This window comes from Felis catus, chromosome C2, assembly GCF_018350175.1.
Source record: "Felis catus isolate Fca126 chromosome C2, F.catus_Fca126_mat1.0, whole genome shotgun sequence".
In the NCBI taxonomy this organism is placed as follows: domain Eukaryota; kingdom Metazoa; phylum Chordata; class Mammalia; order Carnivora; family Felidae; genus Felis; species Felis catus.
In genome coordinates, this window is record NC_058376.1 from 67,562,313 (window position 1) to 67,588,171 (window position 25,859).

At 36.7% G+C, this 25,859-nt stretch overlaps 1 protein-coding gene across 4 annotated transcripts in view; it reads right to left on the reverse strand.

The window, feature by feature from the left end:
* The window catches only part of ILDR1 (immunoglobulin like domain containing receptor 1), a 294,614-nt gene that overhangs the window by 31,110 nt on the left and 237,645 nt on the right, over positions 1-25,859 (reverse strand). The window contains exon 1 of one of the 4 annotated variants that reach the window (XM_019839838.3): positions 9,859-10,149. The exons of the other annotated variants lie outside the window; for them this stretch is intronic. Within the exon in view, the coding sequence (XP_019695397.2) occupies positions 9,859-9,868 (10 nt within the window). The 5' untranslated portion in view covers positions 9,869-10,149. Of the gene's footprint in view, positions 1-9,858; positions 10,150-25,859 lie in introns of those variants that run through there. 4 annotated transcript variants of the gene reach the window in all.

Genomic DNA, 25,859 nt, shown 5'->3' on the forward strand with positions numbered 1-25,859 from the left:
AGCAATGATCTAAGAGCCTTCTATGCATTATCTCATTACATTTCTACAATAACTATATAAAATAGGGACTGTTACTCTGTTATTATCAATCCCATTTTACAGATGTAGAAGCTGAGGTACAAAGAAGTAACTTGACCAAGGTAACAAAGCTAGTAAGTGGTGGAGTTATGAATCTAAATGAGGCAGTCTGATTCCAGACCTTCTGCTGTTAGCTATTACACCATACACTCTCACCTAGCTATGTCTCAATCTGTGTTTACAGTTAGGTTATCAGCTAAGGCAGTTTGTTTCCACATATATCATTTAGCTCTACAGAAAGTAAAACTCCATTCCACTACCGTGAGCTCTCCTGGACCAGTTATTCTGCCAACATGTACCATTGGTTCAATAAAGATTTGATAAGAATATACATTTGTCTCAGAACAACAAACAGTTCTTTCATTGTTAAATATAGAAGTAAAAATCACTTGACCTGCTGATAGTGACTGAGACAAAAGTGTCCTCATATACAAAGCAACAATAGGCACTATTTATTAAATGCTTATATTGTGCTGGGCACTATTCTCAGCACTTCAATAATTCTCTCGACAACATTCTGAAGCAGGTATTATTATTGTCCCCATTTTACAGCTAAGGAACTTGAGGCACAAAGATTCAGTTACTTACCTGGGGTCACCCAGCTTGTAAGCAGAAAAGCTGAGAGGTAAACTCAGGCAATCTGCCTTTGGAGAACACACCCTTAATTATTACCCTAGCCATATTGTGTTTCTTGGTGTTCACTCGTCTAGGGTCTAACCACAAAGTACCGAGCTTATGATTTCATCATTTACAATCATACTTTCTAGTTAAAACTGTCCATAAATATTTCTGAATACTGTGTCTATATATACATATGCATCTCTGCTTGAGAATAGTTTGGTATTTGTACATGTGTGTATTTATCAAGAATGGAAGAAAGAAAATAAAGAAATACGTAATTAAAAATCCTGCTCCAGTTAAACCTAAAGGGACGCAAGAAATGAAAGTAGCTAACTGATGCTGCAACATTTGGAAATATCTCATTCATTTTGTATGTCTGGCATACAAAGAGCATAGCACCTGGCATATTGGTAGTGCTCAATAGATATAGTTGAGTTCTTTATAGTTGCTGGAGTAAGTGACATGTAAGCTGGGTTTGAAAATGAACAAGACTTTGTCAGAGCAATCCAAGCAGAGAGACTATGTGCGAAAATCATAGCACCAGGAAACAGCATAGTTGAACTATAAGCACTTCAGTTTTGCCAGGGCAAGGTGGGGAGTGGTAGGAAAATTTGTTAGAGAGCCAGGGTAAATAAAGGGCCTTGCATGACCAGCTGGAGAACTAAGACTTTATACAGTAGACGTTAGGGAGGCAGCAAAGGGTTTTAAGCTGGACAAGACATGATCAGACTTGCGTGTTAGGAAGATAAACTTGTCAGCAATGAGAAGAATGGTAAGCAAGGATTGAGATGAAAGGCAGGGAGATCCGTTAGGAAACTGTTACTGTGGTCAAGATGGAAATACTGAAGGCTCAACCCAGTCATTGGTGTTGAGAATGGGGAAGAAAAAATACTTTGGCAGACATTTAGAATGTAGAATTGACAAGACTGACGGTAAATTAGATGTGGGAATTGAGAGAATATATATTTCTGATTATTAAGTCTGTGTAGATGGTGTTGCCATTCTACACAGATATACAGAAAAAATTTTGAATCATTTTAGACACATTTGCACCTGACAGAATAGTGGAGTATCCAAATAAAACCCCCATGGATGGTTCGACACCTTTATTAAGTACAGTTGTTTGAGTGGGGTTGGTAGGAACTACATGCTTAATAAGAGAGGTCTGGGTCAGATGGGACTGGGAGACCTACTTTTTGGTCAGTGGAATATAATCCAAGGTACAATTCATCTGGGAGTAGGGCTAAAAGCAGGAGGTGAAAAAATCTGGGGAAAGGAGTTTCAGAACAAATATGTTCATTATTACCACTCCTATTCAACATTATACTGAATCTTCTAATTAGCATAATAAGAAAATTTAAAAGGCTGAAAATGAATAAAGATATTGTTATCACAGTGTTTTGATTACATAGACTACTGAAGAGAATCTATACACATAAGGACTAACAAGAAGTTGCTGAAAACAAGGTCAATATGTTAATGTCACTGGCATCTGTATATACCAGGAACATCCATTTGGAAGATATAACTTTAAAATATACATTTGTGGGGAACCTGGTTGGCTTAGTCGGTTAAGTGTCCAACTCTTGATCTCGGCTCAGGTCATGATCTCACAGTTTGTGGGATTGAACCCTGTGTCATAAGGCTCTCCATTAACAGTGTGGAGCCTGCTTGGGATTCTCTCTCTCTCTCTCTCTCTCTCTCTCTCTCTCTCTCTCTCTCTTTCTCTCTCCCTCCCTCTCCCTCCCTCCCTCCCTCCCCGCCCCCCTGCTTCAAAATAAATAAATAAACTTTAAAAAATAAAAATAAAATATACATTTGTAATAGCAGTAAATCTATAAAGTAGGAATAAATCTAACAATATATGTGAAATAGCTCGATGGAGAAAATTGTAAGAAGTTAGTAAAAACACTTTTCAAAGATGTAAATAAATGCAAAGATGTACCATATTCATAGATAAAAACAATATCACTAAAGACAGTATTTTTTCTGAGTTAATTCTAAATATTTCTAACAAAAACCTGAAAAATCTCCCCAGAACTTCCTAAGATATTCTTAAAATCAAATGCAATACAGTGGTAAATAGCTAAGATAATTTTGAAGAAAAATAAGAAGGAAGAGGGGAATTTGCCTCTTTAAATGAAAAAGCTAGAGCACTTAAAGCCATGTGGCAGTGGCATAGATAAGCAAACAGACAAGTGGAACGAAGACAAAAGAGATTCTGGAAACAGATACCCATATAGATGGGAACTTGATATATTACAGAGATTGCATTATAATTGAATGGGAGGATAGGGATAACCATAAACTATTCAATAAGTGATGCTAGGACAATTAGTGTTTGTTATGTTAAAAGTTAAGATATTGTTTCTTCATACTACATACAAAATTCCAAACTGATTGAAATCTAAACATTAAAAGCAAAAATTTCAAGCTTTTAGGAGAAAATATGGTAGAATACCTATATGACCTTGAAGAAAAGAATCATTTCTTAAACAGAAAACAAGAAGAATAATTCATTAAGGAAGACTGATACAGAAGACTATGTTAAATTTTAAAATTCTATAATCAAAGACAATGTATACAAAATGAAAAAACAAAGCACAAACTGGAGAAAAATATTTGCTGTGCATTTAAAAGGCAAAAAAATATGACCAGCATATTTAAAAAATAACAACAACAACAACAACAACAACTCCTAAATAGTAAGTAGGGGACAACCCAATAGCAAGGGAGACAAATAGCCAATTCACGTAAGAGGAAATCTGATTCACTATTAATTATATTAAAAGATGCTCAACCTGACTAATCAGAAATTGTAAATTTAAAACAAAGCTATTTCATGTGTGACAAATTGGTTAAAATGTAAAAGTCTGAGCAAACTAAGTGTTGGTAAAGATGTGAGAAGTTTAAATTGGTTCAACTACTTTGGAGAACAATTTGACAAAATCTCATGAAATTGAAGGTGCATATATCCCTGCACCTTTTGATTTCCCTTCTAGGTCTCCAATCTATAAAAATTCTCACTCTTGTGCACACAGATACATGGATGTTGGCTGCAAAACAGTTTGTGCAAAACCTGGAAACAACTTCCCAACAGAGAGGAGTAAATAAATAAAATGGGGCTTATCAATGGAATGAGATAATATGACACTGTTAAAATGAATTAACTAAATCTATACCATGGATGAATATTAAAAACATAATGTTATATGAATAAAGAAGTTGCAAGATATTATTTACAGTATTTTGTCAAATGTTAAGACAAAAACAATATATATAAGATTCACATATATGTAGAACAAAATACAAAAACATTCCAGGGAATAGGATTCACCAATCTTGGAGGGTTGTTACTCCTGAGAGGGAGGGAGGAGAGGTATGGGTTAGGAGGGACGTCAGCTGAATCTATAACATTTTATTTAAAAACATATATATCTTGGGGTGCCTGGGTGGCTCAGTTGGTTGAGCATCCAACTCAGGCTCAGGTCATGATCTCATGGCTTGTGAGTTAGAGCCCTGTGTTGTCAGTTTGAGCCCTGTTTGGGGGGGTGGGGGGGCTTGGCACTGACAGCTCAGAGCCTGGAGCCTGCTTCTGATTCTGTGTCTCCTCTCTCTCTGCCCCTCCCCCGTCCATTCTCTCCCTCACGTGCGTGCTCTCTCTCTCTCTCTCTCTCTCTCTCACAAAAATAAACATTAAAAAAATTTTTTTTATATCTGAAACCAATACACTAAAAATGTAAAATCAGTTACATTTAGGTGGTATAAATGGTGCTGATTGTATTATTTTATATGCTTTTCTGTATCTTTGGCTTATTTTGTAATTAAAAATGCTTTAAAGACAAAAAAGAGTAGCACTGAATGAGACTATGTGTGTTTGGGCTATGACATTTCCACTGACATCCAGTGTGACTTTAGGTAAGTCACTTTGGCCAAGAATGTTTTTATCTATCAAATGGGAAACTGGATGAGATAACTTCTTTGGTTCTTCCCACCTCTGGCATTCTACAAAAGTGAGAATGACCCAGATTAGGAAGATATCAGGGTTCTTTAGCTGGACAGAGGAATACAGAACTAATGCATCTATAAGGGTGACTTTCCTCAGAGAATGGGCTCTACCCATTCTAAGCAGAGATGTAGACTCCATGTTCTGCCAAAGCCATGCATGGAACCAAGGTACTTTAATTGCACTTTTCATGGAAGGCCTAAGAATCTGGTTTTCTGACTATTTTATTGTAAGGAGAAAATCTAAGGACAATTGGGGGGGCTTGTCCAATTCTTGAGGCTGGAGAAGAGGCCCAAGTCCTCATAGCAAAGCAAAGGTAGGCAGCCTGGAGTTTTGCTACCAACAGAGGGATTTTTTTCTCTCTCTAGTGTTTTTCATCTTGTGTCAAGGCCCAATTTGTTATTCAGACTCAGAGCTTCTCTGAAATGATGAGCTCAGTCCATACACATCTCAGTGAAGCTCAATAGGGGTCAGAATATCCAGTTCTTTCCAGCCCACTCCAGAGAATCTGATTCAGTTAGTCTTTGGGGAGACCCAGGAAGCAGTATTTTTTCAAAAGTTCCCAGGTGGTTCTAATGTACAGCCAGAGTTGAGAAGCTACTTGAAGAGTGAGCTGGATGAGAGAATGCCCCGCATCTTTGTTAGCAAATAGGGCATTCCCCAGGGCAGTCCCTAAACAGAACACTTTCCAACACATTTCTTGTCTCAGTTTATCTTTGATAATTCTGCTTTGCCACCACCTTGAATGACAGAATAACAGAGTTTCTACTCCAAAGACCAAGGTCCTGAGGTATGTAACTTTTCCGATGTTAGGTTTCTTCACCAGGACAGCACAACATACTCATGGTACCTTCACATGGGAGTGAGGCTAAGGACATCGTCACCAAGCAGCTGTTTGACTCTAAACAAATAACAGTCTCTCTAGGCCTCAGTTTTTTGTTTTAACACAATGGACTTAGGCAAGATCAGTGGTTTTTACACTGTATTCTGAGAAGCTCTTGCATTCTGTGGAGTACCTAAGGATTTGCCTCTGCCAGAAAGGTTGGTTTGAAAAATCACTGGATTGAATAATCCAGAAAGGCTTTTCCATAGCCAACAGTTGACAATTCTAAATTCTACAGGAATAGATTTATGCTACCACCAAAGTCTAACATAACCCATATGCTTTGAGGCCTTTTGAAGATCATATCTACCAACCTGGTCTAAAGCAGATATTACAAACTGGCTACTTGCAGACCAAATTCAGCGCACAGACATGTTTTGGTTTTGCCTGAAGAATACTATTTTTTCTTTCTTTGGCGTCTTTTAAAAAAATTTTTCTAAATTTGAAATATAAGACAATTCTGAAACCTGTACAAATCAGAGGTGTATGGTTCAATGAACTATCACAATGTAAACATATCTTTACAATTATTCTGGGCAAGTTATAGATCAGTAATGAAATAGTGATTTCCTCATAACCCCTCTAAATCATTCCCTCCCTTTTCCTCCCCAAAGGTAACCACCATCTTGACTTCTTACATTATAGATTGGTCTTGCCTCTTTTAACATTTACATAAAGAAAATAATGTAGTACACATTTTTGGAGCTTGTCTCTTTTGCTCAATATTAGCAAGATTCATCTATAGTTTTGCATGTATCTGTAAGTTTGTTAACTCTTATTTATGAATAGAATTATATTGATAGAATATACCACAATTTATTTAATGTATTGTTGCTAAGGATTTTGTTTCTACTATTTGGCTATTATGAATAATGACGCTATAAACATTGTTGTAAATGTTTGGAGAACCATACACTAACCCATTTTTGCTTCTATAACTTAAGGTAAAATTATCTGGTCATTGGGTATGTGTGGTGATTTTAATATATGTACCCAAAGTCTCTGACCCTCCTCTCTTCAAAAGAGACCCTCAAGTATAGGCTGAACTTAGTGACTCACTTCTAATGAAAAGAACAGCAAAAGTGATAGTGTGTTACCACCAAGACCAGATCATAAAAGGCATTATAGCTTCTTCCTTGCCCAGTATGGGGAGGCCAGTTGCAATATCATGAGGATACTAAGGCAATCCTATCAAGAGGTCCACATGGCAAGGGACTAAGGCCTCCTGCCAATGATCATATGAGTGAACCATCTTGGAAGGAAATATTCTAGCTGCAATCAAGTCTTCAGAAGAGTTGACATTTGACTATTAACTCATGAGAGACCCTGAGACAAAACCCATACAGCTAAGCTACTGTCAGATTCCTGACCCACAGGAAGAGAGAGAATATGTTTGTTGTTTTAAGCAACAAACTACTGTTTAAACTATTGTTTAAAACAATAGTGCTATTATGCAGCATTAGATTATCAGTATAGTAAGCATATGTTCGACCTTAGATTTTTCCAAATTTACCTATATACTACTAGTGTATGAAAGTTTTAATGTTTCACATCCTTGGCTATATTTGGGGTTGACAGTCTTCAATTATAGCTCTACTGTGGGTATGCAATGGTATTGCATTGTGGTTTAATTTGCATTTCCCTGATGACTAATGAGTTGAGCACTTTTTCCTATGTTTATTGGCTTTTGGGACTTTTGGATATATATATTTTTTTTTTTTTTGGCTTTAGTAGAATCTTTTGCTTTTTTTTTCTATTCAATTTTCTATTCTTTTCTTGATTTATAGGAGTTTCTTACGGTATTCTGGATATGGTCCTTTTTGTGATTTACATGGGTTAAAAATACCTCCTCCCGGGGCGCCTGGGTGGCGCAGTCGGTTAAGCGTCCGACTTCAGCCAGGTCACGATCTCGCGGTCCGTGAGTTCGAGCCCCGCGTCAGGCTCTGGGCTGATGGCTCAGAGCCTGGAGCCTGTTTCCGATTCTGTGTCTCCCTCTCTCTCTACCCCTCCCCCGTTCATGCTCTGTCTCTCTCTGTCCCAAAAATAAATAAACGTTGAAAAAAAAATTTAAAAAAAAAAAAAAAAAAAAAAATACCTCCTCCCAATTTGTGACTTGGTTTTTTGCTCTCTTAATGATATTGTTTGCTGAACAAATATATTTATTACTTACTTTAAAGAAGTTTAATTTATCAATATTTTATTTTAATGTCTTTAAGATTTTAGTGTCTTATTTAATATATACTTGCCTTTCCTAAGGTCATGAAAATATTCTCGTCTGTAATCTCCTAGTAGCATTATATTTTGCTTTTTACATTTAGATCTACAATCCACATAGAACTGATGTATGAAGTAGGAGTTAAGTTCCATTTTTTTCCTCAGATATCCAATTAACCAAACCTAATTATTGAAAATTAATTTCTATGCTTGCTTCAGCAGCACGTATGCCACCCCCCCCCAAAAAAAAGAAATAAGGAAGGAAGGAAGGAAGGAAGGAAGGAAGGAAGGAAGGAAGGAAGAAGGAAAGAGAAAAAAATAATTTCTTTCCCTTCTCAACAATGTCAGCTTTTCCAAAAGTGAACTGTCCATACATGTGTATATTTGATTGTGGATTCTCTACTTTCTTTCCTTAGTCTTTCTATTTGTTTGCCTATCTTTGTGCCAATACCACATTTTTTAAATTATGATAGCCTTATAACAGGTCTTCATATCTACTAGAACAAGTCGTTCCATTTCATTTTCTTCTTCAAGAATGACTTGTCTATTCTCAGCCAGTTGCATTTCCACACACATTTTAGAATCAACTTGCTAATTTACACAAAAATCTGCTAGGATCTTAATTGCGATTGTCTTACCCATCTACCCGATAGATGAATTTGGGAGGAATTGCCATTTTTATATTTTTGAGCCTTCCAATTTATGAACTTAGTATATACCTCCAATTGTTTTTATATTCTTCCATTTTTCTTAAATTTTTTTAAGTTTTCATTTTTTTGGTAGAAATACATCTCCATGAGGCTAATTTGTAGGTATTTATATAATTTGATGGTAAATTACATCAATTTAAAAATCATTTTAAAAATTGTATTTTCTGTTGTTTATGGCTAGTGTATAGACTTTCAGTTGATTTCATATATTGACCTTGTATTCAGCAAAATTGTGTGTCTGGTTATTTTGGTTGAGTCCCAGAAATTGTATGAAATACATGAAAATGTATAGAAATTACTTCTGGTTTCACCTCAGAGGTATAGAGAGCTATAAAGAGCTGTTCCCACCCTTACATTAAGAAAATGCTGGACAAACTGAAAAACTAATAAAGATTCTTTAACCCTTAAGAAGGTTGCTGTCACTGGACAAAAATGTAACCCAAATTTGGGAGACAAGCTCCTATATAGAAAAACAGAATCAGAGCATTTGCTTATCTGGGGGAGATGCCTCCTGATGCCATATAAGCCAGTCACAAGAATAGCTGGAAAACTAATAAATTGCTAAAGCCTGAGTGTGGACCAGTGTTATACATTGAAGCCCCTGTGGGTCTGTCTGTACCTTCTTTCAGGGTTTTTCTGTGAGAACCTCACCAGGAGCTCACCAGGAAAATTGGAGAAAACTCTAACGACATTTTCCTTACAGGAATGGCTGCATGAGGGGGACTAGAAATCATTGCCAGAACTCTGCTCTAACCCATCTATTCTAGCTCCTCTGTGAAACAAAAGGCTCAATCTGCAGAGTTAATGGAAACAAAAACTATATTTTTAAGGTACTGATGGAAGCCCGTTGCTACTGGGGAAGGAAAACAGGAAAATAAATGTTTACCCCTGGGAGAAAGTCAAGAATAGGTTCTGGCCCAGCACTAAGTCCGGTGGAAGGCAGGAACACAAGTGAAGGTTCACACTGTCTGCCGAAAACTGAAGCAATTAAAACACAGAGAACTAGGCCTTGCCTACCCTCCTCCCCACAACCATTCTGATAAACATTAAGTAAAAATAAGAATGGAATACAGCTAGGAGAACAGCAAAAGACAGATTATTTTGGGGAACCAGTTCAAAGGGAAGACTCAAAAGAAAGCAGAAAGGCATGAAACCAAGAGTAGAGAAGACACCGAGAAAAACATTCTGGCAAATAGCTCACACAAGGTATCGCTAGAGAAATTTGAAGCCTGTGTACACTGAGGTAACCATAGTAACAACAAACTTCCAGCCCAACTCGACTCCAGACAAACTTAACACCAGTCCTCATGTCACTAAGTGCCTAGCAAAAGGAAAAGCATACTTACCTCTAAGCATGAAAGATGTATGCTCAGTGTCTATTATCTTGTAGAACACATCTTACTTTGAACCAAAAATCATGAGGCTGTCAGTCTGCTCAGGCTGTCATAACAAAATACCATGGACTTGGAGGTATAAACAGCAGAAATTTATTTCCTTACAGTTCTGGAGGCTGAGAAGTCCAAGATCAGGGTGCCAGCATGGCTGGTTTCTGGTGAGAATTCTTTCTGGCTTTCAGATGACTGCCTGTTCGCCGTGTGCTTATATGGTGGAGACAGAAGGAGAGCAAACTTCCTGGTGTCTCATCTTATATGAGCATTAATCCTCATGAAATCTCCACCCTCATGACCTCATTTAAACCCAAATGCATGTCAAAGGCCTCATCTCCAAGTACCATCACATTGGGGGGTTAGAGCCTCAGCATATGAATTTGTGAGAAGATACAATTCAATCTATAGCAGAGGAATACAAAATGACAAGAAAAATCAAAATCTGAAAAGACAAAACAATCATCAGAACAGAACCAGGCACAAATATGAACTATCTTACAGGGAATTTAAAAAATTAAAATTAATCTGTTAAAGGGTCTAATTGACAAGGAAGATAATATACAGGATCAGAAAGATAATTTCAGCAGAGAAATATAAACTATAAACAAAAGAATCAAATTGAAATGCAAGAAATTAAAAAATGTAGTAAAGAGATGAAAAATGCCTTAAACAGGCCCATCAGTAGACCTGATGCAGCAAAAGAAAAAAACATGGAACTTGAAAATAAGTCAATAAAAATTATATAAACTGACAAACGAGGAAAAAAACTAAAATGGGGGAAAATAAACAGAACAGAGCAACCAAGAGCTGAAGGAAAATATCAAATGTTATAATATACATATAACTGGAATCTCAGAAGGGACAGAGAAAAAGAATACAAGATAGAAGAAATATTCAAAAAAATAATGGCCAAGAATTTCCTAAAATTAGTGCCATACCTCAAACCACAAATCTAAGAAGCTTAGAAAACACCATGAAGGATAAATACCAAAACCAAAACCAAACAAAATAAACTCCACTCCTAGGCATATCATATTTGTATTAGTTTCCTAGGGCTACCATAACAAAATATTATAGACTGGGTGGCTTAAATAAAAAATTTATTTCTCACAGTTCTGAATGCTGCCTGTTCAAGATCAAGGTGCTGGCAGTGTTGGTTTCTTCGGAGGCATCTCCTCTTGGCTTTTACATGGCCACCTGTTTGCTGTATTTATATCTGTCCATGGATGTCATCCATGATGTCTTTTTTTGTGTCCAAACTTTCTCTTCTTATAAAGACACCAATCAGATTGGATTAGGGGTCACCATATCAGCCTCATTTTAACTTCATCATTGCTTTAAAGGCCATATCTCCAAATACAGTCACATTCTGATGTACTTGGGATTATGACTTCAGTGTATGAATTTTGGAGGGACACAACTCAGTCTATATCAAAATCAAACTTCTGGAAACTAAAACCAAAAAGTACACAGAGGAGGGACGCCTGAGTGGCTCAGTTGGTTGAGTGCAGACTCTTACATTTTTTTTTACATTTATTTATTTTTGAGAGAGAGAGTGAGACAAAGTGAGAGTGGGGGAGGGACAGAGAGAAAGGGAGACACAGAACCTGAAACAGGATCCAGGCTCTGAGCTGTCAGCACAGAGCCCGACATGGGGCTCAAACCCACAAACCATGAGATCATAACCTGAGCCAGAGTCAGACGCTCAACCGACTGAGCCACCCAGGAGCTCCGGCAGACTCTTTGATTTTCAACTCAGATCATGCTCTCATGGTTCATGAGATAGAGCCTCACATCAGGCTCTACACTGACAGGGCATGGAGCCTGCTTCTGATTCTCTCTCTCCCTTTCTCTCTGCCCCTCTCCAGCTTGTGCTCACTCTCTCTCAAATTTAAAAAACTTTTTTAAAGAAGAAAATACACAGAAGAGAAATAAAATTACCTCCAGGAGAAAAAGGATAACAATTGCATGGACTTTTTGTCCCAGAAACAATGCCAGTAAGAAGACAGTGGAGTGACATATTTAAAGTGCTGAAAGAAAAACTGTAATATAGTTTGAAATTAGGAAGTGTGATGCTTCCATCTTTGTTTTTCTTTCTCAAGATTGGCTATTCAGAGTCTTTGTGGTTCCATAAAAATTTTAGGATTTCAGTGAGAATAGGCATCTTTATCTATTCCTGATCTTAGAGAAAAAGCTTCCATCTTTGTATTGTTGAGCATAACGTTAGCTATGGACCTTTATTATGTTGAGGCACATTTCTTCTATACCAATTTGTCAAGTTTTCTTTTTTGAAATCAAGATTATGTGATATTTACCCTTCATTCTGTTAATGCAGTATATCATGTTTATTGATTTGCTGTGGTGAATCATCCTCAAAACCCACTGATCGTGGTGTATGATCTTTTTAATGTGCTGCTGAAGTCACTTTCCTAGTATTTTACTAAGAATTTTTGCATCTATATTCATCAGGAATATCAGCGTGTAATTTTTTTTTATGACAGTGCCCTTATCTGGCTTTATAATGAGAGTAAAGGGGGCCTTGTAAAATGACTTTGGAATTGTTCCCTCCTCTCCAATTTTTTGGAAGACATTGAGGAGGATTGGCATTATTCCTCTTTAAGTGTTTGGTAGAACTCACCTGTGAAGCCATCAGGTCCTGGGCATTTTTTTGGATGCAGTTTTTGATTACTGCTTCAATATTCTTAATCATTATTGGTCTGTTCAGATTTTCTATTCTTCCCGATTCAACCTTGGTAGGTTATATGTTTCCAGAATTGTATCACTTTCTTCTAAGTTACCCAGTTTGTTGGTGTATAATTTTTTTGCCAATTCTATCTATTCATTTTAATTGAAGTATATTTGATATATAATGTTACATTAGTTTCAACTATGTACAACATAGTGATTTAACTAGCTTATATATTATACCATGCTCACCAGAAGTAGAGCTACCATCTGTCCTTACATATTGCTATTACAATATCTATTGACTATATTCTTATGCTGTGATTTTTATTCCTGTGACTTATTCATTACATAACTGGAAGCCTGTATCTCCCACTCTCTTCCAGCCATTTTTCCCAGCCCTCCACTCCCCTTCCCTCTGGCAACCATCAGTGTGTTCTCTGTGTTTATGGGTAAGCTTTCTGCTTTTTGTTTATTTTTTTTTTAATTTTTTTTCAATGTTTATTTATTTTTGGGACAGAGAGAGACAGAGCATGAACGGGGGAGGGGCAGAGAGAGAGGGAGACACAGAATTGGAAACAGGCTCCAGGCTCTGAGCCATCAGCCCAGAGCCCGACGCGGGGCTCGAACTCACAGACCCCGAGATCATGACCTGGCTGAAGTCAGACGCTTAACCGACTGCGCCACCCAGGCACCCCTGCTTTTTGTTTATTTATTCATGTGTTTTGTTTTTTAGGTTCCACATATAAGTGAAATAATATGGTATTATCTTTCTCTGTCTGACTTATTTCACTTAGCAAAATATCCTCTAGGTCCATTCATGTTGTCGCAAATGGGAAGATCTCATCCTTCTTATGGCTGAGTAATATTCTATTGTGTATGTATATAGTATCTTCTTTATCCATTCATCTATGGATGGACACTTGTGTTGGTTCCATATCTTGGCTATAATAAATAATACTGCAATAAACACAGGGATGCATATATCTTTTCAAATCAATATTTTCCTTTTCTTTATATAAATACCCAGTAGTGGAATTAATGGATTATATAGTATTTCTATTTTTAATTTCATGAGAAGTCTGTATACTATTTTCCACAGTGGCTGTACCAATTTACCTTCCCACCAACGGTGCCACAATGATTCCTTTTTCTCCATGTCCTCACCAACACTTACTATTTCTTGTCTTTTGATTTTAGCCGTTGGAACAGGTGTAAGGTGGTATCTCATTGTGATTTTGGTTTCCAGAAATTTGATTTTGGTATAGACTGAATTGTGTCCCTCCAAAATTTATATGTTGAAGCCCTAACCCCAAGTACCTCAGAATATGACTGTATTTGGAGATATGGCCTTTATTTTTATTTTTATTTTTATTTTTTTAGGAAGTATTTTATTTTATTTTTTTCCAATATATGAAGTTTATTGTCAAATTGGTTTCCATACAACACTCAGTGCTCATCCCAAAAGGTGCCCTCCTCAATACCCATCACCCACCCTCCCCTCCCTCCCACCCCCCATCAACCCTCAGTTTGTTCTCAGTTTTTAAGAGTCTCTTATGCTTTGGATCTCTTCCACTCTAACCTCTGAGATATGGCCTTTAAAGCAGTGATGATTAGTGATGTTGAGCTCCTTTTCATGTGCCTGTCTTATTGGCATATAATTGTTCATTGTATTATTTTACTATCTTTTGTACTTCTGTGGTATCAGTTGTAATGTCTCCTCTTTCATTTATAATGTTATTGATTTGAGTGTTCTCTCTGTTGGTCTTAATCTAGTTAAAGGTTTGTCAATTTTGTTTATCTTTTTGAAACCAACTGTTAGTTTTGATTATCTTTTTAATTGTCTTTCTGGTCTCCATTTCATTTACTTATGCTTTAATCTTTGTTATTTCCTTCCTTCTTTTAACTTTTGGCTTAGTTTGTTCTTTTTCTAGGTCCTTGTCATGCAAAGTTAGATTGTCTATTTGAGATTTTACTTTTTTTCTCAATGTAGGCATTTATTTGTATGAACTTCCCTCTTAGAAGTACTTTACTACATCCCATAAGTTTTGGTAATTTCTGTCTTCATTTTTGTCTGCCTCAAGATTCTTTTAGAAGGAAATCAAAAGGGAAACTTTTGATGTCTTCTTTGATCCATTGGTCACTTCTGATTTTACTAATTTGAGCCTTCTCTCTTATTTTCCTCGTCCATCTGGCAGCTAAAGGTTTTGATTTTTTCGAAGAGCCAACTTTGGGGTTCATTGATTTTCTCTATTGTTTTTCTATTCTCTATTTCATTTATCTGCTCTAATTTTTATAATTTCCTTCCTTCTGCTATCTTTGGGTTTAGTGTGTTCTTCTTTTTCTAGTTCCTTAAGTTGTAAAGTTAAGTTGTTGGTTTGAGATCTTTCTTTTTGTTTCTTTGTTTTTTGAGATCTTTCTTAATTCTTAAAGTAAGTGTTTACATCTATAAATTTCCACCTTAGTTCTTGCTTTCCTTGTGCCCTTCCTACCACTCCATTTTTCTCTTTTTCCCCTTTTTGGAGCCAGACAATGAGACAATAACTTCTCCATCTTTATGTTTTCAACTTTAATTCATTTTCTTTACTATTCTGGAACACTCTAGGTAATTTATTTAGGAAGTTTATCTTTGTAGTGGCATTTTTGTTGTTATTGTTCTGTCTGGTAATATATTCTATTGACCTTCCTACTTAATTGTCATCTTCTCTAGGTAGAGAACGCTACCTCAAAACTCTCTAGATATTATGCCGTGTTTTTTTGACATGTAGGGTTTAGTAAGAGGTCAAACTGGTTTATTTTTCTCTGTAGCCATCCTACTTTTTCATTTTGCTTTTAGCTTTCAATGTCTTTATAATTTAAAATGCTTACAATTATTTATCTGTAGGAATATCCATTTTCTTACTTTTTTTTTTTTTTGGACAATTTGAATCCTTTGAGTTCCTTAATAGTGTCCTTTTCAGTTCATGTATGGAAATTTCGTTTCTTCTGAAAATAGTTTCTACTTAACGAATTTTATGTTTTTCTCTCAAGTACATCTCTTAATTTTAGGATGCTGCTTTTTTTTCAGGCCTCTATTTCAGGAACCTTCTCTTTGACCAATTTAATCTTTGGCTACAGTAAGAATGAAATAATAAAATCTGTAGTTTTTGTTTGTCCTCCTTGATTATGCAGCTCTCACAGGAGGACTTTCCCTTGCCCCCAAAGTTCAGTGAAATCCTCTGTTGTCTCTGTGATGGAAATCAGTAGGAGGAGGTTACTGACTCCAAATCCAAATCCATAATAAATCATACTTTTTCTCATCTTAACAAAACTTTAAAATACTTTTTATTCTATTTATATATACAGATATTTTTTTCTTTTAAATTATTTTATTTTCTAGATTTTTTTGAGGGAATTTCAAGAGGGGGAGTTTTAGTCAGCCTCATCTTAATGTCATGTCTGGAACTCAAGCCACTGAATTATTTTTAAAAACATGTTTAGATCTAGGTCAGTGAATTCAAATGCAAGGAAAGAGTTAAATTTCTTCCACAAGTGTTGGCAAGATCTGTAGAAAAAAGAGGAACGGCCTTTATTAAAGAAAGTTACAGGATATACAGTCATTGAGGAAGAAGGCTTTTCACAGGGGTAGAAGAGATTGCTCCTCCTTCCACTGTAACACAGACTCTACAGACAGACAAGAGTCATTCCCAGACGTTAGCACAATAGCAGACAGTCAAGATGGATCTCGGGTGGTGAGTGATCATTCTTATTATTCTTTGAAAGGCAATTAAGGATTATGTAACCTCAGTAGCAGGCTGAGGTTGAGGATGGTGCTCATTCTCTGTTTTCTGTCCTTCCTGCTCAAGAATACTAATATGTATTAAGGGCATAATTATGCACAAGCCAAAAGCATGAATGCTTGGGATAATGAATGATCTATGTTGTGAAAAATTGGATAAAGTCCCAAAGCCATTCTCGCCTTCTGAGAGCATCTCCTTAGGTTGATCTTATAGCTCCAAGGCAGGGGATCTTTTAAAGAAATTTCTAGCAAGGACATTTGACTGCCACTCAAAAGTAAAAATTATTTAAGGTGCCCAAAAGTTTACTGGTTGTTGTTTTTTTTTTCAAGTGATTAACTTTAATTTTATAAATTTGTGTTTTGAATATTTCAATGTTGCAGTTGTTGGTTTTAAGAATCAGAAAAATTTTAGATGTCTGCATAAGTAGTACCATAGACTAGAGAGTAAATTTTCCTTTGTAGGGAAAAGTAAGAGGAAGAAGAGGTGTAAGAAGAAAATGCAGAACCCAGAAAATGAGTCACAAATAGGCCATGAAAGATTCTGAACAGAGTGAGGTAGTAGAAAGAAGGAGAGTAGTAATTCAATTAGCTCTCTGGTATTGAACATACATGATGTATTGTGTGCTTTATTCATGTTATTTCACGCATGTTAATCTTCACAGTGACTCTTGGACAGATAATATCTGTTTTATAGATGAGATAACTGTGGCTTGAAGAGCCTAAATAACTTGTTAAGGTCACACTGCTCATAAGGAATAGAACTAAAATCTTTCTTGCTGCTTTGCTCTGTACCACAAGGTTTCTTCATGTGTGGCACGCCCCCATGGCAGTGACTTACTGGAAGCAGTCACATACACCCTCCTCTCTGTTGGTGGCAGCTGGAATCAGTCATCATTTGTTATTGTTCTTTGAAAATCTAAGTAATCCTCATCTACACAGCGCTTACTGGTTAGGGAAACAGCTTTGCTGATTTCATTTCAGAAGATTAGAATTTAATTTCCAAGTAAAGAGTCTTGCTTCCTTGCTGTAGAATTTTGAAATATTACACGTGTATGAAAAAAATTTAGAATTTATAATTTTTGTGGAACTAGAGGTGATACTGTTTAATTATGCTAATGCTGCCTGCAGACATCTATAGAACCACAGGCCACTGTCTATATTGTTTTTAAGATTCTCTGTTTCACAGTGCCTGAAAATTGATAATAAAATTTTTAAATATAAATGACCAATAAATAATGTTTAATCGCCTCAGAAATAAAAGAAATGCAAGTTAAAACCACAAAATATCATTTTTATTTATCAAAATGGCAGATTTCTCTTTTTTTTAGTTTATTTATTTTGAGAGCACAAGTGGAGGAAGGTGCAGAAAGGGAGGGAAAGAGAGAATCCCAAGCAGGCTCCATGCTTTCAGCCCGAAGCCCAACACAGGGCTCAATCCCAAAAACCGCGAGATCATGACCTGTGCCGAAATCAAGAGTAAGACATTTAACTGACTGAGCCACCCAGGCACCCCTAAATGGCAGATTTCTTTTTACGAAGTAACTACCATTCATACAATAAGCCTACATGTTTCTAAGAAAAGAGGAACATTTATGCTCTTATTACCTAATATAATCTTTCTGGACAAAAATTTGGTGATACAAATCAAACCCTTAAAATTTATATGCCCTTTAACCAAGATATTCAATTTTTAGAAATTTTTTGTAGGGGCACCTGGGTGACTCAGTCGGTTAAGCATTCAGCTTCAGCTCAGGTCACGATCTCACATTTTGTGAGCTTGAGCCCTGTGTCGGGCTCTGTTCTGACAGCTCAGATCCTGGAACATGTTTTGGATTCTGTCTCCCTCTTTCTCTGCCCCTCCCCTGCTTACACTCTGTCTCTCTCACTCTCAAAAATGAATAAACAAAATTTTTTATTAATTAAAAAAATTTTAAAAGAAATTTATTGTAAAGACATAATCATATGTTTGTAAAGTTTTAGTGACATGAACATTTTTCTTGTCATTGTGTCTAATAGTGAAAACCTTAGAAAAAACTTCAGTGTCTTAAAATAGGTAATTGGCTAATTATGGAACATCCATAATGAAATACTATGAAATCATTAAAAATTCTATTGTAGAATAATTTTTAATGTGTTTTGCTAAAGAAAAAAGCAGAATGGACAGTGCTATGACTTTTATACATGATATCTTTATACAAACAATGTTAATCAGAAATACAGATGATTTTTATTTTCTACTTTGTGCTTTTGAACTTGGATCGTATCTGTAGGCAGAAAAATAAAACTAGATTATTAAAAAAATAAATCAATACTTGGCTTCTCTCAGAAAACCAGACAGCTGTCTAGTACTATGAGATCACTCATAATTTGTGGAATTCTATTTAGGCTTTGGCCCTTTGTGTCTAACTTTTTCTCTTTTGACTCTTCTTCAGAATATACTCACTAATGGGGCATCTGGGTGGCTCAGTCGGTTGAGCGTCCGACTTCAGTTCACGTCATGATCTCACAGTTCATGGGTTCGAGCCCCGCATCAGGCTCAGTGCTGACAGCTCAGAGCCTGGAGCCTGCTTCAGATTCTGTGTCTCCTCCCTGTCTATGCCTCCCCCACTCATGCTCTGTCTCTCTCTCTCTCTCTCAAAAATAAATGAACATTAAAAAAAATTTTTTTTAAATGTTTAAAATATACTCACTAGATCCTAATAAGCTTGTTTTCATAGAAGTTCTGCGCGGAAAGACCAGAGTGCTCATGTCATTTTACAGATGTGATGGGATGGCTCTTGAGTGAGCTACATATTGGGAGGAAGAACAGGGCAGTGGTTAAGTGGCCATGCTTTGAAACCAGAGTGTTGGGGCTTGAATCCTAGCTTCTCCTTCTTCCTAGCTATGTGACCTTGGACAAATTGCCTAAAAATTGTGATCCTTAGTTTCTTATCTGTACAATAGAGATAATTGTGATATGTCATAAGGTGGTTGTGAGAGATAACCCATGAAAATGCTTAGAATCTTGCTCTGATAAGTACTCAGTAATTATTATTAGTTATTATTATTAGTTGTTATTACTATTACTGTTAGTATTAAGAAATAGAGGGGAAGTGATTTGTCCAAGGTTACGCAATTATTTGATGACAATGCTAGGACTAAAATTCAGGAAGGTTTTTTCCAATAGAAGTGTGTTGTACCCTCTGAGCCTGTTAAGACAACCCCAAGCTGGGCTCCCAGTGAAGCTGACACGAAAAAGACAGAGCCCCAGGGCAAAGCCAGCCACTTTAGGGAGTGACTCTAATTACAATGGGAAGCCAAATGCTGGAAAAGGAGGGTGAAGCTAAGAAAGCAGAGAGTCAATTTGGATGCAGGGAGCAGCCAGGAGCAGAGATAGGGCAGAAGAGAAGAGATGGCTCAGAGATCTGCTGAGGCTTTTATAGACCACCAGCTGTGGGCTTCATGGGGGCTCAACATGGTTTAAAGACCCAAGGTATGGGTGATTAAATAGACATATGGGGTGTGTGGGGTGGGGAGGGACTGCAAATATAGCTGTGAGAAGATACTCGACAGATAGTAATAATAAAGGAAGAGGTGGAAACTAGGAGGGGCCAGGCATCCAGCTGTGATTATCCTAAAGTTACAGCCTAAGTTTGAAAATTAATAAACAAAAGATATGATAATATCTGCTTTAAAGAAATACCTCTGTCAGCAGAGTGCAGAACTGATCTGGGCTAACAAGGAGATTATTTAGGAAACTATTGGAATAATCCCAGGAGAGGTGTTGAGGACATGAAACCAGTACAGTTATGGCAGGATCAGAGAGGAGCGGATGCTTTTAGAAGATGTTTAAGCACAAGAACTGACAGGATTTGGTTTCTGAAAGATGTGGAGCTTGGAAGGAGAGATCTAAGTATACAGTGGCATCTTTCATAAAATGGGGCATATAGGAAGTGGATTGGGTTTGAGCTGGGGAAAAGAGAGGACTAAAGGTGAGTTCGTTTTTGAGCATGCTGAATTTGAGATCCTATGGAGTAGGTGGATGGTGATGCGTAAGTAGAGAAGTGAATATACAGGTACAAAGCTCAAAAAGGAGGTATGGGCTTGGAATAGATTCAACATAGCTGCAATTCTCATTGTGGGTAAGATCACTAGGGAGAGAGGATGATGGAGTGAGAAAAAGCCAGGGAGAGACCGTGGAAAACCATGACATTTAAGGAGGGAGACGAAGATGAAGAGTCCAAAATAGACACACCAAGGAGGGACTAGAGAGATTGAATTAAAGCAGGAGAAAAGTGATGTCCTGGAAACCAAGGGAGGAGATAGATGAAACAACAGAACATGCCTAGGGAAAGACAAAGCATATTTACCAAACTTCTACGTTGAACACATGAGATACAACAGAAAAAGTGAGTCTGAGGGCTGAATTGTGTCCCCTCAAAATTAATATGTTGAAGTCTTAACCCCAGTAGCTCAGAATGTGACCGTATTTGGAGAGAGGGTCTTCACGATGATAATCAAGTTAAAATGAAGTCATTAGGGTGGACCCTAATCCAAGATGATTGGTGTGCTGATAAAGAAGAGAAAATTTAGAGAAATGTGCATAAAGAGAAGACAATGAGAAAAGACATGGAGAAGAAGGCAATTTACAAGCCAAGGAGAGACACCTGGAGCAGACCTGTCTGTCACAGCCTTCAGAAGGAAGCAATGCTGCTGACACCTTCATTTAAGACTTCTGGCTTCCAGAACTGTGAGACAATAAACCTCTGTTGTTTAAGCCACAATTTGTGGTACTTTTGTTACTATCTCTAACAAACTAATACACTTGGTGAGTGTGCATAATACCTTGGTGAGAAGAGTGCACACAGCCAGAGAAAGAAACTGGGCATAAGCGAATGGGGGAGGGAGGGAGGAAAAAGGATTGGTCACCTGAGCTAAGAGAAGGAAAATATTTCACAATGCAGAGGGTAGTCATAGTGTCAAATTCTGCAGAAAGGTGAAGTAGGAGAATGACTGAAAATGTCCGTCCAGAGGCCCTTGGTGACCTTTGCAGAGATCTCCTAGTTGAGTAGAGGGAGTAAATTGTAGAGAGCTGAAAATACAGAGACAGAACAGGGACCACTCCTGCAAAATGTCTGGCAATGAAAAGGGACCTCCTCTCTGGATCAAAACTCACCTCTGCTGTCCATAACAGCCACATGGAAACAACCTAGAGTCCAGACAGCCAGACCTGGAGTTTTCCTTCCTCTACTCTAATAGCTAAACAGAGGAGAGAAAAGCAGATACAGGTATTCCTTTTCCACCCAAACTGGTTTGGGAAGGATTTCAGGAAGAAAAGGATTTTTGTAGCTAACATTTTGGCAAATCAGATTTTTATTTTTTTAATGTTTGTTTATTTTTCTGAGAGACAGAAATAGAGCACGAGCAGGGGAGAGGCAGAGAGAGAGAGAGAGAGAGAGAGAGAGAGAGAGAGAGAATCCAAAGCAGGCCCCAGGCTCTGAGCCACCAGCACAGAACCCGATGTGGGGCTCGAACTCACGAACCACAAGATCGTGACCCGAGCTGAAGTCAGAGGCTTAACTGACTGAGCAACCCAGGTGCCCCACAAGGTAGATTTTTAGTACTAACACAGATTCTATTCTGTTTTGTAAAGCCATAAGAAAGTTGTTTTTTGAAACTTCTCAGAGATGAACACTTGTGGTGAATCTGATGATGTGGAATTTGGGGGATCACTTATAATTTAAGCAGAAAAATATAGTAGAATTGGAATGAAGAAGTATTAAAGCATCTTCTTAGAAAGCTCTGAAGCCAATGGGATGCCTGAGTGGCTCAGTTGGTTAAGCGACCGACTTTTGATTTTAGCTCAGGTTTGTGGATTCGAGCTCTGCATTAGGCTCTACACATGTACAGACAGTGTGGAACCTGCTGGGGATTCTCTCTGTCTCTCTGCCCCTCCTGCATGTGCGCTCAATCTCTCTCTTTATCTCTCTCTCAAAATAAATAAATAAACTTTTAAAAAAGATTTAAAAAAAAGAGAAAGCTCTGAAGTCAAAATGAGTCTAAAATTTGCTTTCTGTAGTCTCAGAGATATTATCAGCCAAACAACTCAAAAGTCACAGTTCTGTATTTTAGGGGATCAAATTAATCCAATTTGGCTGTACTGAAAGATCTAATAAAAATAAAAAAGAATGAATAGTTAGTTAAGTAAACCAATTAGTCAATACCAGCCAGAAACTAACCATGGGGTAAAACCTGAGAAAGTAACTACCCATAAGATAAACCTAGATCATCACCTTCATCTTTATGACTATTTTCAACCAACTAAACAATAAATCTTCATCAAGAAACTGATTGTCTTCAGGAACTGTGTAGAATACAGAAAAAAATAGCCAACATGTAATCTTTACAGTGTAATTAGGAAGAGAAACCAACAATTATAAAATGACAAAAGCAATCCAATGCAGTTAATAATTAAGCAATTTTTTAAATAAATGTAAATGACAAAAATTGTTCATTTCACTACATATTAAAGAAATGCCAATTCAAGCTCCAATGAGGTATCTTCATTTACCGGATTAAACAGTAAACAAACAATCCAATTAGAAAATGGGAAAAAGATATAAAAAGACATTTTCTCAAAGAGGATACACAGATGACAGGCACATGAAAAGATGTTCAACATCATTAGCCATGATGAGAATGAAAATTAAGCCCACAGTGAGATGAGATATCACTACACACCTATCAGAATAGCTTTAAAAAATAATAATAATGGTAACATCACGCTGGCAGGATGCAGAGAAACTGGATCACCTATATTTTGCTGTTGGGATTGTAAAATGGTGCAGCCACTCTGGAAAACAGTTTGACAGTTTCTTGAGAAACTAAACATACACTTACTATATGACTCAGAAGTTGCATTCTTGGGCATTTATCCCAGAGAAATGAAAAAACTATGTTCACGCAAAACCAATACATGAATATTCATACCAGATTTATTCCTAGTAGTCAAAACAGGGGAAAATATCCTTCACTGAGTGAATGGTTAAACAAACTATGGTACATATATACTATGGAATACCACTCAGCAATAAAAGGGAAGAACTATTGATACCCACACAAACTTGGATAAATCTCCAGAGATTTATGCTATGTGAAAATGCCAGTCTCAAAATGTTACATACCATATGATTCCATTTATATGTCATTCTTGAAATAATAAAATCATAAAGACAAGAAAGCAGATTGATGGTTGCCATGGTTATGAGTGGTGGAGAAAGGAGGAGGTATGCCTCCATAAAGGGATAGTACAAGGGAGCCTTGTGGTAATGGAATATTTCCTTATTACACTAGAGTGACAGTTTTTACATAAATTTATACACAGGATAAAGTTGCATGGAACTATACACATGCACATAAAACATAAAACTGGTGAAATATAAATAAGCTCTATGGGTTATACCAATCTCAATTTCCTAGTTTTAACTGTTATACTGCAGCTGTAAAAGATGTTACCACTGAGGGAAAGTGGGTGAAAGTCACACAAGACTTCCTTTACAGTTTTACCAACTTCCTTTGAATCTTAAATTATTTCAAAATAAAACATTTAAAAAGTAAAGATACAACTCATTACCCCCAAAACAAATAATCCAGTTAAAAAATGAGCAGAGGACATGAACAGACATTTCTCCAAAGACATGCAAATGGCCAACAGACACATGAAAAGATGTTCAACATCACTCATCATCAGGGAAAAATGCACATCAAAACTACGATGAGATATCACCTCACACCTGTCATAATGGCTACAATCAAAAACCAAAGAGGTTCCTCACAAAGTTAAAAATAGAAATACCCTATGATTTAGTAATTGCCCCAGTAATTTGTAATTACCCAGTAATTTAGTACTGGGTATTTATGCCCAAAACACAAAAACACTAATTCAAAGGAATACATGTGCCTCTGTGTTTATTGCAGCATTATTTATAGTTAAAGCCAAATTATGGAAGCAGTCCAGGTGTCCATTGGTAGATGAACGGATAAAGAAGGTGTGGTATATAGGTATTCAGTGGAATATTATTCAGTCATGAAAAAGAATTAAATCTTGCCATTTGCAACATGGATGGAAGAAGTGAATATAATGCTAAGTGAAATAAATCAGATAAAGATAAATACCATATGATTTCACTCACAATGCAGAATTTAAGAAACAAAACAACCAAGCAAGGGAAAAAAAAGAGAGAAACTAAGAAATAGATTTTTAACTACAGGTTATCAGAGGGGAGGTGGATGGGGGGATGGATGAAATAGGTGAAGGGGATTAAGAGTACACTTAACTTAGCACAATGAGCACTGAGTAATGTATAGAATTGTTGAGTTGTACACGTTGTATACGTGAAACTAACGTAACACTGTACATTAATAATACTGGAATTAAAATCAAAAACTTAATTTTAAAAAGTAATGGGAAAAAACCCAAAATGTTAATCTTCACTGAATATTAAACAAATACTAATTCAAACACCAATGAGGTATTTTTATTAACCAAATTAACAATTTATGTTTTGTTGGAGTGGGGATAATAATGCTAATGAGTATACAAGAAGAACAGTATGTTCATATGGTATTGATTGGAGGATTATGAATGGCTATAACCTTTCTGGAAAGCAATTTTCCAACTGTAAAAAGCTTAAGAATGCTTAAAAACACCCATTCCAGCCAACTGCTTATTTCTCTATGTTCTTAGTAATTTCTCAGTTCATTCAGCACCTTTGTTTCCAGGCTCTGGGCTACATGTTAGAAATTGCCAAAATGAGTGACATGATTTCTCAAGGAGCTCAGTTTAGTGGTAAATATATCAAATATGATGATTTTTTAAAAATAGCAGTGAAGTGTGTGAGGTTCTAATTTGTTTTCTATTTGTCTGTAGGCAGTATGTCTTGAATAAGTGCCAGAGTTTTGAGTCAGTCTGGCTGGTGTCAAATACTAAGTAGTTAATAAGTAGTTTTCTGTTTACCAGCCATGTCACCTTGGGGAAACTATCTACTTGTCTGAACTTCAGTGCCCTCATCTAAAAAATGTGGTTATGAGTACTTTTTAATGCCGTGAGACTTATAGAAATTTATAGTGGATATGAAGTCTCATGGAAACAACATGTTTTAGTCTTCATATTTTTTTCTTTAAAATCTATTATTTTCTATATTTTAAATTGTCTTCAATTTCTTTAGCTCTGCCTTTTCTTATTTAGTTCTAGCAAATGGGTTTTTTTAAGTTTGTTTATTTATTTTAAGAGAGAGAGAATTCCAAGCAGGCTCCTCACTGCCAGCACAGAGCCTGACATGGGGCTCAAACTCACAAACTGTGAGATCATGACCTGGGCTGAAACCAAGAAGTTGGACGCATAACTCTGAGCCACCCAGGCGCCCCACAGCAAGTGGATTCTTACCTAAAACCCAGAAGTCACTATAGTAAACCTCTAATTATAGATACGAGAAGGGCAGGCTCAATGCAAGTGAAT